This window comes from Podarcis gaigeae (genome assembly GCF_964106915.1).
Source record: "Podarcis gaigeae genome assembly, chromosome: 9".
Lineage (NCBI taxonomy): Eukaryota > Metazoa > Chordata > Lepidosauria > Squamata > Lacertidae > Podarcis > Podarcis gaigeae.
In genome coordinates this window covers 80,424,238-80,441,689 of record NC_139685.1, presented here as the reverse complement: position 1 = coordinate 80,441,689, position 17,452 = coordinate 80,424,238, and the positions used below count along the sequence as shown (strand labels likewise).

At 59.2% G+C, this 17,452-nt stretch overlaps 1 protein-coding gene across 1 annotated transcript; it reads right to left on the bottom strand.

Annotated features, from left to right (window-relative positions):
* Positions 1 to 330: 330 nt before the first annotated feature.
* SEMA4F (ssemaphorin 4F) lies at positions 331 to 17,412 on the bottom strand. Its single transcript, XM_083754756.1, has 14 exons — positions 17,106 to 17,412; positions 6,903 to 7,054; positions 6,507 to 6,566; positions 6,206 to 6,304; positions 5,849 to 5,942; positions 5,361 to 5,480; positions 5,098 to 5,240; positions 4,664 to 4,839; positions 3,930 to 4,071; positions 3,600 to 3,822; positions 3,396 to 3,508; positions 2,658 to 2,815; positions 2,126 to 2,190; positions 331 to 1,849 (listed from the first exon to the last, which is right to left on the bottom strand). Exons 1-14 carry the CDS (start codon positions 17,245 to 17,247, stop codon positions 1,224 to 1,226), a joined length of 2,313 nt encoding a protein of 770 aa, XP_083610882.1. The 5' UTR covers positions 17,248 to 17,412; the 3' UTR covers positions 331 to 1,223.
* Positions 17,413 to 17,452: the final 40 nt, after the last annotated feature.

The following is a 17,452-nucleotide window of genomic DNA, read 5'->3' as shown; positions in this document are numbered from 1 at the left end:
GACAGACACAAAGGCTCTCTGAAAGGCTGCAGAGCAGGCAGTTAAGCGGGTGCTGTGGCAGGGCCAGGCAGGAGGGTTCACAGCCTATGCTCCCTGCTGCAACTTGGCTTGTTTGGGATTGTGGCCAGGCCAGCAGGGGGAGGGGTACTTCTAGCACAAGCCACCCCCACTGGCCAGGCCACTCCTGCTAGTTGGAACTAAAAGGATAAGCAGGGCCTGCTGGGTGAGACCACTGGCCCACCTGGAGCAGCATCCTGTTCTCACAGCTGCCAAGCAGCAGCCTGTGGGAAACCAGCAAGCAGGATTCGAGCACAAGAGAGACTGGGCTCCTAAGTTTCATCCCTTTTAATAAGTCACAAAACCAAGAAATTAAAACAACCAAAATACAACAGTAGGAGAGCACAACACCCGTTTCTCAGAAAGATGGTCCCCTGGTACAGCTTCTTAGGAAGCAAAAACCCTGTGGGACATCAAAGGGGGGGGGGAGGCAGAGATCCAGGATATGAGATCAAAGAGGGTACACATTTGGCCACATTCAAAAGGTGGGGAACCACAGAGTCTGTCCCTCCGAGACTGAGCAGGAGGGAGGTATTCCAAAATGTCCTTTGCTCCCACATGGGGCATCCTTCACATTTATCAGTCCGAATCTGCTAGGAAGGGGGGGCAGTCTGCCTGCCTTCTTCTGTCCAAAGAGCAGCTGCAGGGATTGAAATGGAGGTGGGTGGTGAGGGAAACAGGTCACCCCTCAGTAAACATTCCAGGTGCTGCTGCTGCAGCTGGCAAGGGGGCTCCATGTGCCAAGGCACCGCCCCTCACTGGGCACTTTGGCACGTCCTTCACAGCAGGTCCCAGGGCCAGGCGCTCACGGCCCCCTTGGGCAACATGGCTGAGCCTCTGCAGAGAGGGCGGCAGGCAGGCAAACCAAACTTTCCAGTACGCATCACACAGGCACAGTCAGGGGCTTCTCCAGGCCCTGGAAACCAGCCCTGCGGCCTCTCTCACAGCCCCCTGCTTCTCCCTGGCCACCAGAAAGCCAGGGGGACCCTCTGGTCTCACCAGCATAGGAAGGAGTTGCTCAGCCTGGCCTTCTGCCAGGAGCAGCAGCAGCCCAGCTGGCCCCCAAACAAACTTGCCCTGGCCCCAGAGAGATCTCGGCAGCCTGGCTGCAGTGGGCCAGCCACTTCCAGAGAGCCATCCGGCAAGAGTGCGCTGGATGCCCCCTTCTAGATGGAGGTTTCGTCACACTTGGCCAGGGGGACCCCTGCCAGGTAGATGCGGGCCTGCTCCGTGTCCAGCTCGTTGATGTAGAGGTGGGGGTAGCCGTTGAGGCTGCCGTTCTTCTTGCTGTTGGCCAGCGGGTGGCGCTCATCCTCGGGGGAGCTGGGCGTCTGGGGCTCGTGGCTGCAGCTGGTGGTGGTCGACTGCATCAGGTCCAGCCCGTTCCGCTCGCGGCAGATCAGCTCCCGCTGGAGGCGCTCCCTCCGCCGCCGCTCGTGCAGGAGGAGGCAGCCGCTGCTCACCAGGACACCCAGCACAAAGCAGAGCACCCCCACCAGGACGCTGTAGCTGCGCTCCTCTGAGCGAGGGGCACTGCTGGCCCCCCGCCCGCCAAGCACCAGGCTGTAGGCAGCCACCACCCCGCCCACCCCTCGCTCTGTGCAGCGGCAGGTGTACTCGCCCAGCGTGGCTGCGGCAGCCGTGAACTCCAGCCCATCCCTGCGCAGGACGTAGGCGGAGGTGTCTTGGGAAGGCCTCTGCCACTCGCAGCTGGACCAGGCAGACTGTGGGGCGCAAGGCAGGACCACGCGGGCAGACAGCGGGGCCAGGATTTCGACCACCGGGGCAGCCTCTGTCGGGGAAGAGGCAGGCAAGGGAGTCAGAGGGCAGCAGGAACTGGGGAGAGGGTGGAAGCACCAGGACAGCCCATGAGCAGAGGCTGAGGTGCCCATCCCCCCAAATCTTCATACTGTGGCAGCTGATGCCCAGGCGTCACCCCACCAAAACCTCCTTCCCCGCTTCACAATTCCCCCTCTAGCCCCCCACAGGTCATCTCTCCCGCCCCACAGCTGACTGTCAGAGGGAGCTCCCTGGGCACTTCCTCTCTGCAGGAGAAGGTCGGACGCACCTGCAAGGCCTTCCTCCGTGGGGCACAGCGCCAGCACCTTGGTTGCCGTCATATCCTGGACCAGGCTGAGGAGAGGGAATGGGGGCAGTTGCTGAGCAAAGCAGCTGGGCAAAGAGGCAGCCTTCCGAAAGGCCCAGCACCCAACGAGCCTCCTGCTTTGAGAGAAGGCTCTGCTTGCTGCCCGCTGGCCGTGCACAGTGATGTCCTTTTAAGATGTGGTTGGGGGGGGGGGGCTATTGGGTTGGTTTTATTTTTATTAGGTATTTTCTGGTTTTATATCTATTTTATTTTATGAATCACCTTGAGACCCCCAATATAGGGCAGTATATAAGTTCAATAATTAATAGTAATAATGTCCGTGGTGACCTCCCCAACCCCAACACTGGCTGGCAGCAGAGTCTATCCCTCCAGGCTCCCCCAACTCCAAGCAGAGGTGCTCCTGAAGCTGCACCTAGAATGGCCTGCCGGCTGCATTGGGGCCCTGGCAGCTCTGCTTTCGCAGCTGGGCCCCCAAGCCCCCACCCTCACTCACCCAGCCTGCCTGTGGTGGTCCCTGCAGGCCCCCTGCTCCCTGCTCCAAGCACAGGCTGGGTCTCTGGCCAGGACACACTGCTGGCATGTCCTGTACGTGGCACAGGTGGAGGTGCTGATCTGGGTCACTTCGCTGTCGGAAGCCACAAAGAGCCAGTTCTGCAGAGGAAGCAAGAAGAGACAGTTGCTCATTGGGAGATTGGGGGGGGGGTGTCCCAGGGAGGGAGTCTGCAAAGATGCATGTGAGGGAAAGGTCCCTCAGGTGCGCAGCATCTCCCACATGGGGCCAGCTGTGGCCACTGGGGGGCAAATGCGGAGCAGCCGCCACCGCCCAAGTGCTGCACTGGCCATTCTGCAGAGACAGAGAAGCAGAGTTGGGAGGATCAGGAACTGTTCCCTTTCCAAGAAGGAAGGAGGGGCAGCTTTCCCTGTTCACTCAACAAGCCGCCATCCTGGCTGTTTGGGGAATGGACCTTCCATGGCAGTTCACAGCCCCCCCCCCAAAAAAAACTGCTTTGGCAACCAGTGAGCTCCCAGTTCAGCTTCCCACTGTCTGGAAGGGGCCACGAAGGGCTGGACCCTGAAGAGGAGCCAGGCTCCCCGCTTCCTCCAAAAGGAGGGCAAGGAAGGCCAAGTCCAGCCCTTTTGGATGGGGGTCCCAGGGCCAGAGAGAGAAGATCCCATTGGCCCTTGTCCCCCTTGAGCCTTCTGAGCCAGGCCAGACCCACCAGCCACTCACCTGGTGGAGCTGCAGGTTGCGGATGGGCTGAGGTTCAGCAAACAGCTCCAGGTCCTCTATCACCCAGGAGGTTTCTTGGCTGGTCCTGACCACCTTGTGCAGGTGTCCGTCCTCTGGGGGAGCAGAAGGGCAGTTCAGCCTGGCCCCCTCCGATACCTGCCTCCCCACTTGGCATGCCTACCTGCTGCCCAGCCACCACCTTACCTGTTCCCAGGTACAGGACATCATACTCTTGCCCAGAGAGCGCCCTGACCCGGTGGGCAGCCAGCCGGCAGTACTGGGTGTTCAGCTGGACCAGCAGCGGAGAGCCCTGCTGCGGGTGGACAGGCTCGTCCATGAGAGGATGGTCACGAACAAAGGTCAGGACTCGGTCTGGGAGGGCCAGCGTGGACCCGATCCCCTCCAGCTTCAGGCTCTTGGTGACACACTGAGGGGAAGAGAGGGTGGGGGGCTCAGGATCAGGGGGCTTTGCTCAAGCCCAGGGGACCCAGGCCACCCAGCACCCAATGCAGCACCCCCCTGGGCCTCACTCACTGCCCCCGGCCGTGGGTCAGGAACATCGTCCTGCATGACACTTGTCCACTTGTCGCAGTCGCGCCGGAACTCCTTGAAGCGTCCAGCCATGGCCCTCTGGATATCCTGCAGGCTGTAGGCGCAAATGGCACTCCCCTCCTTCCTGAAAGGCACCAGCAAGGCAGCCTCACTCAGGGGGGCGGGGGGAGTGGAGCCCTGCTCTGCCAGCTGAGACAGCACCCCCCAGCAAAGCAGGCTCCCCCTGCCAGGCCAGCCATTCTGCCACTGGGCTTCCCCAATGAAACTGGCTGGGAAGGAATCCAGGAAAGTCGAGAGCAAAGTCCTCCATTATGCAACCCAGAAAGGATTTGTGGAGACTGAGCCCAACCACCAAGCAGGGATGGCTTGGAAAGGAGCAAGGAAAGAAGCTTTGGGGCTTCCCCTCTGGTCTGATCCTGCAGCCAAGCCTTGCAAAGGTGTCCTGCCGCTCCTTCCGCCTTCCAGAAACAGACCAAGCCAAGTCCTGCTCCTCCCTCTTCAGTGCTGGCTGCCTCTGCCCAGGCTGGCTGGCAGGACAAGGTGTCCCAGCAAGAGAGAAGCAAGAGCCCATGTTGATGTTGCCGCCTCACCCCCCACAGAGCACCCACATCTGGGCAGAGAAAAGCCTGCCTGGTGGAGCAGCCCAGAGGGAGGCACCTTCCCTCCTACCCTGCCCGCCCCAAAGGTGGCCTTGCCATGGGTTTCGCCTCCCTCACCTGTGAGCTGCAAAGACCCCATAGAAAACAGTGGTGTTCCAGTTGTCTGACGACAAAGTGACCACGTCCTTCAGGATGCCAAAGACGGTGCCGCTCTGAGGGTCTGAGCAGACCAGCTGCGTCTTGAGGAAGGTTGTCCACCTCTTCTGCAGCGTCTTCTGGCCTCCCAAGTCTCCCTGCAGACAAGTGGGCAGAGATGGAGGGGGCAATGCAGGCACAGCAAGGAGCCCCCACCCCAGCAGACCTTTTGGGTTGGGGGAGATGGTGCAGGGGGACTGAGCCAAGGTGGCTGGGGCAAAGAGTGGAAGGCCGGCTGAAGCAGGAAGTGGATCACAGGCCCATAAGGAGAACATGGGGCTTCCAGGGAAGAGGGAGAACCAGCTGGGCACCAGGCCTCAGCCCCAGAGCCCCCCGCCCCCCATCAGGGCACTGACCTTGCAGACTCTGGCCACGCGCGCAACCTTGACTTTCTCGTAGAAGTCATACTCGCGCGCAGTCTCCGTGAAGAAGAAGTAGATCTTGTCATCTTCGCCGTTCTCACTCTCCCGCACAAAAGCCGAGGCCACAAATTCGGGATCTGGGCAGCGGAAGAAACAAGCAAAGCTCCATGCAAGGACTTCTCCAGCCCCCCCGCCAGGCCCTGATCCCAAGACACCACCCTGCCCAACCACAGCAGCCGCTGCCTTCGCCAGCTCACCATTCAGCCAGGCCACGGAGTTTTCTGTTCGGATGAACTCTGTCGGATTCCCTGTGGCTCTGGAGATGATGGGCTCCGTGGCCAAGAAGTTGTTGACTGTGGCTGCGTACAGGACGCCATCTAGGGGGCAAAGAGGCATAGCAGGAAAGGGCAGGACATGGGGGGGCGGGAAGGGCCACCTCAAGGCTTCATAGATGGGGGTGCAAGTGGCCGCACCCCAGCAGAGCAGCCAGGCTGAAGACGAAAGGGGAGGAGCCAAGAGGGGCAAACGCCAGGGCAGCTACATCCATGGCAAGGAGGAGCCAGAAGGGCATCAGGACGAGGGCAGGGAAGGATCTGGCCCCCACCCCACAACAGAAGCAGGAACAAGGGGCTTGGCACTCCCCAGCCACCCACGGAGGCCCCTGAGGTGGCCCCTGGCTTGTGGGTGCTGCACTGTTCTGCCAGACCCTCACAAGCCCCCCCTTGATGCGCCCCTCCCCCCATACCTGCCATGATGGCTGCAGACGGCTGCAGGGGCTCAAAGGGGCACCTCCCCCGCCCGCTCTCCTGCCGCTCCACAGTGCGGAAGTCGCTCACTTTCTGCAAGAGAGGAAGGACCCCCCAGCCATGTCTGCACGTGAATGGCATGGAAGGGGGTGTGGGGCCCCTACCCTCTGAAACCCTCCAGCAGGTGCCAAGGGATTTTGTGGAGTTGCCCCTCCCCAAGGCTGAAAGACATCTGTCCCAGTCAGGGTGGAAGCAATACAGACCCCCCCCCCCAAGTTGAAGGATAGCACTTGCAAGACACACACACACACACACACACACACACACACACACGGCTGAGCCAGGCAGCCACTCACAATGTAGCCACATTGGGGGCTGAAGGAGAAGGTCCCACAGACAAAGAGGTGCGTCTGGTTGGCAAACTCCAGGATGCGAATGAAGTTGTGGCATTCGGCCTGAGAGGCGAGAGGGAAGCAGCCGTCAGCCGAGTGCGAGGGAGAGGCCAGCAACCCCCCACCCTCCTGGCTCTGAGGGGAGCCTTTTGCTCTGTGGGGCTCCAGGATATGGGCAGCTCCACAGCAACACTCGGAGCCCTCGGGAAGATGAGGAGGAAGAGGCCAAGGGTCGTCCCCCCCACAAGCCCCCAGCAGCACTTACCTCTTTTTTCCCTTTCAAGGTGCAAGAGATCTGGAGATTCTCAGGCACATTCCAAGCTATCTGGAAAAGAAAAGCCCAAGGCTTGCCAGTGGCCATCTCCCCCCCCCACCACCACCAGGGGAGTGGGGCAAAGAGGACCCTTCCTGCCCCATGTGGCGGGGCTTGTGACCCCCACCCAAAGAAGGGGGAGGCAGGCAGGGCCACCATCTGATGCTCCTGGCCCAGCAGAGAGGCACCTTGGCCAGGATGGCAGAAACACCTCCCCCCACCAAAAAAACCCCCCGCCTTGCCCCCCCAATTGCTCCCTGCTCAAGCGACAGAGGTAAAAGCAGGGCAGGGGCCACAGGGCTCAGACCCCCCAACCATCCCTGGGGACTCGGCTGCCAACCAGCTCACCTTCTTGGCCCCCTGACTGATGGTGCCCACAGGCAGAGCGAGGAGGGTGTCCTTGGCTCCCACGTAGAGCGTGTGGGATCGGGGATCCACCCGGAAGGTGCTGTAGTTGGAAATGGCCTCGTGAGAGAATCGCTGCACCAGACCCTCCACCTCTGCAAAGAGAGCACCCACGGGTGACTGGCTGGCACACAGCACCCAGGGCGTATGCCAGGCATGGGGGCAGCAATTCAAAGGTGGGGAGCAGCCAAAGACATGCAAGCCCCGGCCAGTGCCAGGAGGGGCCAGCTCTGCCCCCCTCCCCACAGTGCACTGAAAGACGCAGCATAGGAGAAGGGGTCGGGGGGCAGGAGTGCCCCCTTTAGTCCTGGGGAGGCATTGCCCCAGAGCCTCCATCCCCACAGGGCTTGTGTGCAGCCCTGGGCAGAGAGGGGACTGGGCATGTTCAGACAGGAAGGCCACCCTCCCTCCCATGTTACTGGGTGTTACTGGGTTATTGTTCTTATTTTGACTTTATATATTGTGATATTTTCTGTGAACTGCCAGAGGCATCCAGCTATAGGGAGGTATAAAAATTCAGTAAAAATAAAATAAAATAAATGGTGACAGCAAGCATCACCTCCAGCCTTCGCCCTCCAAGGAGTGGGGCCACAGCCTGTGCCAGCTGCACCCACCCAATGCTGTCCAGAGCTGCCCGGGCACAGAGGCAGTCGCCACGCTCCCAGTCCTGGACCACTTGCAGGGTTGCCTGAGTAGCTCATCCGCAGCCTCTTAGGCCAAGGGAGGACCCAGCAGATGACAGTCCTCTGGCCACACTGCTCTCACCCGGAGAAGGGCTGCAGGATCCCCTCATCTCCTGCTGTGGGGCCTGGCTCTCAGTGACTGGCTGGATGTGGGGCACCACAAGTTCCTGCTTGCTGTGGGGTGGGGGTCCCTGGAGTGGGGAGCGAGAGAGGGGCCTCATGGGGAAGGGCTGGGCTTTTGCTGCAGAATCAGCCACTTTCAACAGGCTGTGCTTTAACTGCTGCTTTCCTTTCCTTTTTCGCATAGCAGCTGATGGGGTCCCTATTTTGCTATAAAAGGCAAAGAGAAAGCCCCAACAAAGAGAAGGCTGTTGAGGGGCAGTTATCAGGACATTTCCCAGCCCCCCTCAGGAGCAGGAAGAAAAGGGGCAGCGCTGCCAGCAGGAAGCTCCCAAGAAAGATTATTAGGCTGACCTTTGGCAGCCACCGACTTCTCAGCAAACATCCCAGGAGGCTCTTGGCAGGGGAAGGGCGTTGCAGGAAGGGCCAACAGAAAAGGGCGGCAGCCCAGAGACTGCCTGCCAGTCGCCTTCAGGGACTGCCACCCAGGTGGGCAGCTGGTGGCACTTGCAGAGGAGACCTGAACCTCCCAACCCTCAGCTTCACCGGATGCCCAGAACTCCCAGGGTTAAGAGAAAGAGAGGAAAACATTGTTCTACCCATGCTCTCCCGGCCAGGCCTGGCTCTATGCACCTCTTCCATGCCCCACTTCCCTTGCCTTTTCCCTAAACAAAAAAGTCCTTCCCTCGCAGGAGAGTCAACCCCCGCGCAGCTCTGCAATATTTCTGAGCGGAAGCAAGCAGACCTTCCTTCAATTTCCTTGCACCCCAAAGGCCACTGCTCCCCTCCCTTCCCGTTTGTGTGCATGCAGAAGTGATGCAGACAAGGCCTGTCCCTCCCCATCTGACAAGTTCCAGTGCTGCTGCAGCCAGTGAACTGGTGGGAATGGGGTGGCCTGCCCCCCCAGCCACCCCAGGCACTCCTTCTGTGGGCCCACTCCAGAGGATCTAAGGCAAAGGACCCCTGGATGGTTAAGTCCAGTCAAAGGCGACTCTGGGGCTGCAGCGCTCATCTCGCTTTCAGGCCGAGGGAGCGGCGTTTGTCCACAGACAGCTTTCCGGGTCATGTGGCCAGCAGGACTAAGCCGCTTCTGGCACAACGGGACCCGTGACAGAAAGCAGAGCGCAGAGAAATGCCGTTTGCCTTCCTGCTGCAGCTATACCGATTTATCTACCAGCCCTGGTATGTTTTCAAACTGCTTCCTTGTCAGCGCACAGAGGCTCAAGGCTGAGGGCGGGTGGGGCAGCCTGTGAGGGGCCTGGCACCTCAGGGCCTGGCCTGGCAGGCATTGTCTGAGCACAAGCACGCAGAGAGCCACAAACAATCACATCTTTTGAGAGCAGAAATCTGAAGGAGCAACCAGAGGCCAGAGCAGCGCTGCAGAAAGGCTTCTGCACTAACCGCCTTGCTGAGAGTGGGGGAAGAGAGGCAGGGGCAGCTGCCACCATCGTCCCCGGCCAGGCCAGATGCTCCGCGGTGACAGCAGGCCGTGGCCAGAGTGGCATGCAAGGTGGCCAGGCACAGCCAAGTCCCCCATGGCTGGGTCTGCAGGGAGCGGCGGTGGCTCTGTAGCTAGGCTAGGGCTCAGACAGCAAAGCCTTGGGCTGGGCCCACATTCTTCTGGCTCAGGGCTCAATGTCCCAGCCCATGGCCCAGATAATCCCACGTGGCCATCCAAGGCAGGAAACCATCTTTCCACACCTTGTTTTGAGCCCACTCCCACAGCACAAGCCATGCTGCCCCACGGAAGGAGGGCCCCTCTCCCAACCTGCCCCCACCTCCATCCGGGCTCTGCACGCCACGTCTGCCACCAGAATCTACCATGTGAGTTAAATAGCCTTTTTTCAGAAGCCATCGAAGTTGACGAGAACCACAAGCAGGATGTGAGAACGAGGTCTCTCCCGTGGTTTCCAGAAACTGGCCTTCAGAGACATTACTGCCTCTGCCTCCTTCCTCTTATCTATCTGAATCTTCCAACATTCAGTTTCATTGGATTCTGTCCCTGGTAGCTGAGGAGGAAGAGAGTCACCAGGGCTAGGAGCCTCCAAGAGCCCTCTCCTCCGCCATGAATTTGTCTAATCCTCATTTAAAGCCATTCAAGCTGGTAGCCATCACTGCCTCCAGCCGCCCTTTACAAAAGGCCTGAGATGGTGAAGTCCAGCCATTGCTGGAGTTTGAAGTCAACAGAAACAGATGGAGAAAACTAACAAAAGGAATTTCAACAGAGATTAAATGTAAATTTCTGCACTTAAGCAGGGAAGAATAAGCTGATGCACAAAAAACAGGATGGGTGTCATCTGGCTGATAGAATCAGAGAATTGGGAGGAACCTTAAAGGTCATCCAGTCATATAGAAAGGAACTCAGGGTTTCGGAGGAGACCACGCGTTACAGAATGAGTCAGCTGTGGGATATGGCAGCCCAAAGGCCTGACGGAGACCTGTCCTAATGGACCCACTCGCTTTCGCTTAGCCTTGCCATCTCACCTAAAGGGCCATATCTAGGGCTGGACAAATGGGAAAGTGTCCAGAGGACGGCCGCAAGGATGGGGGGCTGAAGACAAAATCCTGTCGGTGGGAAGCTATGAGAGATGCTCCACCCAAAGAAGGGGTGACACAACAGCCACATGCGGGCATTGGAAGCGCTGCCACTTTGCAGGAGGATGGAGCAGATCTGCTTTCTGCTGCTGAGGGTTCAAATGACAAGGGAGAGAGTTTGGATTGAGACCCAACACTAGGAAGGGTGAGCCACTTGCAAAGGAGCAGATTCTGCCTGGGAACCACAAAGGGTGGAGGATTTAGAGCAGAGACTGGAGAGCCACCCGTCCGGGATGTGGACTCTCCCCCATCCCACCTCTGGAGGTTTTCAACCAGTGAGGGGGGGACATCTGCAAGGAGTGCTGTAGCTGCAAGGATCCTGCTCTGCTCTCTGCGCACATCTGTCATCACGGCCCTTAAAGCAGCAGCAACACAAGCGGGGCAAATGGAGGCAGTGGCCTTTGCCTGAGTCAGACCCCGTTGTCCATCAAGCTCAGCACTGCCCACACTGACTGGCAGCAGTTGGGGCTTGAACCTGGAAGCTTCCACACAGAAAGCAGGTTCTGAGTCAAGGCCCTTTGCAGGGGGGGTCTGCCTTGCAAAGGGGCCCCCTCCCCACTGCAACCATATCATTGGGGGGGGGGGTTCTGCTACTGATCCCCAGGTTGAGCCAGTGAGAGATCAGGGCTCAGGCAAGGCAGGCAGGTGAATGAAGAAGTGGAAAGAAGAATCAGTAGATATTGGGGGGCTTCACAATGAGGGAAGGAGGGTCCCTCAAAAGCTGTTCTGCTCTGCTTGGGGACCACCACCCCCCACAACAGAAGCAGAACCAAGGGGCCTGGCACCCCCAGCCAGTCTCAGAAGCACCTGAGGAGAGGACCCAGAGCATGTGGGGCCCCCCTCTCCTTGGGTCCCCCCCATCCTGCCCCTTTCCCACAACACCCACAACTGCTTCTCAAAGCTCTTCAGCTCCAGGAAGGGCCATCTGAACAGCATGGGGGGTTGCATTGGGGGGGGCTGAAGACTCACTGGAGACAAAGGGAGTTGCCCCCGCCCAGGAAGGAATCAGTGTCAAGTCTGCCATTTCAGTAGCCTTCAAGTAACCACTGAGCCCCCCCCAAGCACCCCCCCCCCCCCAGCAAGAGCCTGTGTGGGAAGCCACCAGAGTGTGGGAACTTGATCTCTGTGGGTGATGGCAGTTCCCAGCAGCAGATAAGGCGGCCGCTGGCTTTGCTCGGAGAAATCCCTGCTGCTAATTAAAGAGGAACCTCCGTGGCTGCAAGCAGTCAGGTGCCGCACAACGGGCAAAGCAGGGCTGGGGGGGCAAAGCAGGGCTGGGGGCTCTGGCGGTCCCAGAGCGGCAGCCCCACAGCCCCAGGGCGGCCGTTTCACAGCAAAGGGCCCTTCCTCACGGCAGGGCTGCCCTGCTGATGCCAGAGGGAGAGATCCTGCGTCTGCTCGACAGGCAGGCCAATGGAGGGCATGCAGCCCCAGAGAGGAAGCAGCCCCATTCCACTTTGCAGAGTAGGTCAGGCAGCTGGAGGGAGTGGGGCCAAGGGAAGCAGCTCCCTTGCAAGAAGTGCCAGCCCCCCACCCCTCTAGACCACGGGAAACGGGGCCCAGGGGCTCATACATGCCACCCCCCTGTGCCAGGCACTCCCCAGTGCCAAGAGGGACTCCCCACCCACAGCCCCACCCATCTGCCGGTGGCTTGTTCCCAAAACCTGGGCGGCCCCGTGAAGATGCCAGAGAACCAGCCTACCCCTGGGGCCTCTTGCCGCCTGGCTCCTCCCTTCTCAGGGATTGGCAGCCGCCACTTAAACTAGCCCCGGGCCACAGTCAGATGCACAGGCCACATCATGCCGCCTAGGCAAGAACGTCCCTGCCCACCTGGCCAAGGAGCATCACCCTCCTGGCCACTGCAGAGGAAGGCGGAGGATCTGCCCCCGACTGCAGGCCTGGGGAGCTACACAGGAGGGCACACCCCAAAGCCATGGGAAAGGAGCACCCAGAGACCCTGTAGCCCAGGAGAAGACCATCGGCGGCTGCCAGGAGGGTCGGTTGAGACATCTGCCTGGGCCCTGCAGGGCTGCTGCTGCCTGCCCATGCTGAGCTACAGGGACCCCACTGGCTAAGACTTGGCTTAAGGCAGCATTCCTACACTGAAAGGTTTTGCCTCCCTGCTAAAATCTATTGATGTACAGAATTCAGTCCGTTTTGGCTCCTTATTCTGCAGGTATTTGCGGTTCCCTGTGCAGCACTGTTCAGTGGCTTGCCTAAACCCACAGCCCTGGAAACCTGGCACAGGCCCCCAGCCATCACAACACGCTGCCAGGCAGTGACCAGGAGAAGAGCCCTTGCTACAGTGACTCCTGCCCAGACAATGGGGCCCCTCCCTGCAGAGGCTCCTGCTGCCCCACGTCTCCTCAGCACCCCAGAGGAGGAACTCTGGAGGTGGTCAGATCAGGCAGGGTAAGGGAGCCATCCTGCCCCAGCCCAGGCCCCTTTCGGAGCAGCCCCAGGGGAGGGCCCAGCTGGGCACCCCAGAGATCCCGGCCTCCGCCCTCTTGCAGCAGAATCCCAGCACTCAGCCCTGCCCTTTCCCGGCAAGCTACTGAGCACCCAGCTGGATGTGGCCCCACATTCCACGGGGGTTGAGCTGCAGGGCGGCCCCTTCACAGCCCCCAGACAAACACCCCAGTGTGCTCCAGGGGCAGGAGGCCAAGGCTAAGGGCCTCAGGCACAACACAGAGACAAGGCAGGCCGTGTGTGACCAGAGGCCGGGGGGGGGGGCAGGCCAGGCTCCCCAGTCGGGTGGGAAGCGGCCGAGTCCTTCCCTGAAGAGAAGCAAGGCCTCACCCCTGCCAGGCATGCAGCCTATCCCCACTGCCCACAAAGCCCGGCCAGGCTTGTTCCCTTTCGGAGGACAGTGGGCACCTCGGCTCAGCTCTCCCACCAGACCTGGCTTCGGGAGGAGGGCAGCCCTGATCCAGGCAAGCCCTTGCCAAGGGGGCAGGCCCTCAGGCTGCTTGGCCTGGATGCTGGCTGGCTGCAGATGTGAGGATGCCAATCTACATGCAGGGAGTCAAGCGTAGGGCCTGCACAGTGGGGGGCCCTAAAGACATTTAGTCCTGGGGACCCAAACGCCCAGGGTGATCTTGAGATGGAGAATGAACTCAGAGAGGCCTCCCAAGGAGGAAGTGCTGCGGCCATGGGCAATTTCAGTTAGACCAGCACTGTCTGCGAGAATAGCTGGCCAAGGAAGCAACCAGAGACAGGGCGATCTTGGGCTTAATCCAAAGTGGTTCCCAGCACTTGGTGTGAAATGTTAGGTGTTGTTGAATGGACTGAGAACAGTGACCCAAGTGCTCTCCCATTCGAGATAAGGTCAACATTTGACTTCAAAAGAGGAAACTTTCCCCAAATGAGGGGGCTGTTAAAAAGGGGGTGTAAAAAGGGCCATTCGCTCTGGAATGCCTGGGGGTGTTTCAAAGCCACAATAATGAAAGCTAATATCTCCATATATCTGCAGATCAAGGAAGGCCAAGAGGATGCCAGCATGGTGAATGAGCAGAGTCAGAGCAGCTTCCCTGAGAAATGAGGCAAAAAGGGAACACACACTTTGGCCCAAACCTCTGGCCCACCCGAGAGTTCTCAAAGAGCAAAAATGTGAAATGGCGGGTCAACAAACAAAAAAATGTCCCTTGTCCCTCAGATCAGCCTCCATATCTGAGGACTGGAACATGACCAACACAGACCAGTTTTTAAAGAGATCCAGGAGGATCCTGGAAATTACAAACCGCTTAACCGCTTAGCTTAAGTGGTGGAACATATTGTCAGAGACACAATGACCAAGCAGATAGCAGAGCAGGCAGGACTGAAGCAGGGCAGGGCAGCTCCTGCCTCCCAGCTGTTCTTGGGGTTCTCTGAAGAGTATCTGCAAGCCATGGACTGAACGGATCTAACAGACACCACACTTCAAATGTCAACTACCTGCCAAAGACTCCAGAGGAATAAGAGGAGAGGCCCCAGGGAGCCCAGGAACTGCTTAATAAGCAGGAAGCAGAGCGTGGGAATAAATTCTCCAAAAGGAGGGATGTAGAAAGTGGAGTCCCCCAAAGGTCCATATGGGACCAGCGCTTTTGAACATATTCACTGGGGACTCCCAGCAGGGGGTCGGGTGTGGGGCAAGTAAAGGGAAGAACTGGGAGCCTTAAAATGTGCTCCCTGTTGTTGGGGGAGGGGGGCTTGCATTAGGCACTGCCATGGGAATGGGTCCTCCCTGGAGTCCCCAACTGGAGCTCTCCAGTATAGCAGGGCCTGAAGCAAGTGCTCAGCAGCTAGGCTAGGAAGTCTCCCTCTGCAGTGGGAGGAAGCTGGGAATCGCCCTCACGTCCTGCACGGGAACTTCTACCCACCGGCTGGCTAGCCAAGCCCCCAGTGGTCTGACTCAGCAGCAGTCAGGTCCTCCTGATGGTCTTATAAACCAAGCCAGAAGCAAGGGGGGGGCATTGGCCCATCACACCTGCCTTGCCCTCTGGCAGAACAAGGGAGAGGGATTCTCCTCCGCTCTGTTTGTTCCCTGAGATACCAGGAGGTTAATGAACAGAGAGAAAAACAAGAACTGATCACATCAGCTGTGTTTGCTGCTTCATCTTATGTGAGTTGAAAATAAGTAACAGCCCTGAGCATTGGTATAAAGCTTTAGAGTGTGCTAAGCACTTCCTGTACATCATCACACTTAGCCATCACTGGGGTAAAGCGGGAAAGTCATGATGATGCCCGAGGCTACTTAGTCACTTCAGGCCAGAAGTGAGATTTGAACAAGAGACTTCCTTCTCCTGGGCCCCCTGCATTGCACTAAAGTAGGGAGGAATGCAAAGTTTCTAGATGCGCCCCCTGCCCTGGCTCGTGTCTGGAATGAAGTGAGTAGGACTAAGGGCCTCCAGGAGCATAACTAAAAATGCAGGGCAACTCAAGCAACCACAACCTGCACAACGTCCTCAAGGAGGAAGCCCGAGCAGTTGCTGGGAAGGAACCAATTAGAGGACATAGCAGGACTTGCAAGGCGCAGAGGGAACCAAGCGTTCTTCATGGCAGCCCTGGGCAAACACAGCCAAAACAACCAGCGGCAGAATCAAGCCAAAGAGATGCAACACTTGCAGAACGCTTTGCTGCAGGATTTTATATGTTGCTGTGCATTTACAGCCTGCCCTTCACCATGCAGTCCAAGGGTGGATGACGGACAACACATTATTACAAGAAGCAAACTATGCAAGACAGAAATGTTATAAGACCATAAACGAACTGAATCAAGAGGAGTCAGAAACAGCAACAACACTATGATGAGAGGAGGGATATTCTGATCTCATCCTTCACCCCAAAAGGCTCATTGTTACCTAACATGACATCAATACAGTAATAAGGGCAGGTGCTGCTGGATGCCAGGAAGGGCATCCCACCATCTCAGGGGCCACCAGGAAGAAGACCCCCCCTCTCTCTCATACACCCCCCCCCAGTGGAGCTGCCAGCAAGGCCTCCCTGCAGACCCCAACATCTAGGTGGGTCTGGACAGATGTTGCTGCTTCAGGTGTTTGGGGGCAAGTCAATGAGGGCTCTGCATGCCACAGAAGATTTGAAAATAGACACACACTTATTACATTTGGAAAATCTTAATAAAAACATATTTAAAAAGCAAACAGAAGCCACAGAAGCACTTTGACTCAGGCCCTCAAGCACAGCACCAACCAGTCCTGGTACAATATGTGTCTTCTGCATAGTCTTCAAGGGCAGCCCCACAAAGAGCACATTTCAGCTGCAAGTGGATGGTGCAAGAGCATCTCCCTTCCATAGCTGGTCCTGCACAGTATAGGATCAAGCTTGTCAATGCCTATTCCAGGAAGCAGGACCTGGGAGGAGCCGCTCCCTGCTTGGGATTCCCAGAGGCCTTTGGGGCCTGAGGCTGCCAGTTGCTGGCCATCCCCAGACAGAACATGGCTGTCATGGCAGGAGCCACCGATAGTCTCATCCCCCATTAATTTGTCTTAATTCTCTTTTAAAGCCCCCCAAGGTGAGGATCATCACTACAGCTTGTGCCAGTGAAGTCGAGTTTGACCACATGCTGCTTGCTTGTAATTTGCTGTTTTCAATCCTGCATTCTGACTTGCCAAAGTGCTGGATTATTCTAACCCCCTCCTTAAAATTCTGCAACCATTCTTGCCATTAAATCCTCCACCCTCTTGTCCAAGGTGGCCTCCTCACCCTTTTCTGCTGGATTCATTTGCCTCACTCCCGCTGCTTGTTGCGCATTGCTGTTCCAGCAAAGCCTGGACGCTCAACCCGCCCCGTCCCACTCCTTCTATTCGGGGGTCTGAGAGGCCGAGGGGTCGGGGCTTGGCCCAGGGAGGCGCTTCCAGCGCGACGAGGCCAACAGCACCCCAAGCACCCAGCGCTCCGGCCCGCGAGGGACCCTTGCCCCTGGGGGAGTCTTGCTCCGGGGCTGGCCATGCTGGCTTCCGAGCGGGCGCCACCTGCCCCGGGACCCGCTGCAGCAAGTGCCGTTGCCGGGGGACCGGGCAGCCCCCCTCCGAGCCTCGCCCAGCCGGGTCCGCGCAGCAGGGGACCGAGACAATGGCCCAGGCGCGGGCATCCCCCCTCCCCTCCCCACCCCTCCCGGCCGCTGCGGCTGCGGCAAAGGCGCTCGGGCATCGCCGTGCCAGGCGGGCGGGGCGCCCCGAGACGCCGCTTCCCGCGGGAGCGCGCGCCGCGCCTGGGCGTGCCGGGCGGGCGGCAATCCCGGGGGTCTTACCCGGGAAGAGGCGCGCGATGCGGGGCCGCGCGGCGGGCGGCGCCCCCGAGGACCCCGGCGGCGGCGGCAGGAGCAGCAGGAGGTGGCACGCGAGGAGCAGGCGGCGGAGGGGCGCGGGCGGAGGGCGCCGCGCCAGCCCCATCCCGGCCACAGCCAGGCCCACCCAGCCGTCGGGGCGCGCGCGCGCTCTCTCGCTCGCTCCCGGTTCTGGCGGCGGCGGCGGCGGCGGCGGCGTGTCGTCGTCCTTCTCCTTCCTCGCTGCTCGCTGGCTGCCGCGTGGCCCCGCCCACCCCCAGGTGGGCGCTGACGTCACCCGGTCCGCACTCCCAGCCCCGCCCGCCCGCCCG

Coding starts and splice junctions, on each gene's coding strand:
- SEMA4F (XM_083754756.1), bottom strand. CDS start 17,247: ATGGGGCTGGCGCGGCGCCCTCCGCCCGCGCCCCTCCGCCGCCTGCTC. Junction 5,241..5,360: donor CTCCGTGGCCTGGCTGAATG/GTGAGCTGGCGA, acceptor TCCGCTGCCCAG/ATCCCGAATTTGTGGCCTCG. Junction 2,816..3,395: donor GCAACCTGCAGCTCCACCAG/GTGAGTGGCTGG, acceptor CTTCCTCTGCAG/AACTGGCTCTTTGTGGCTTC.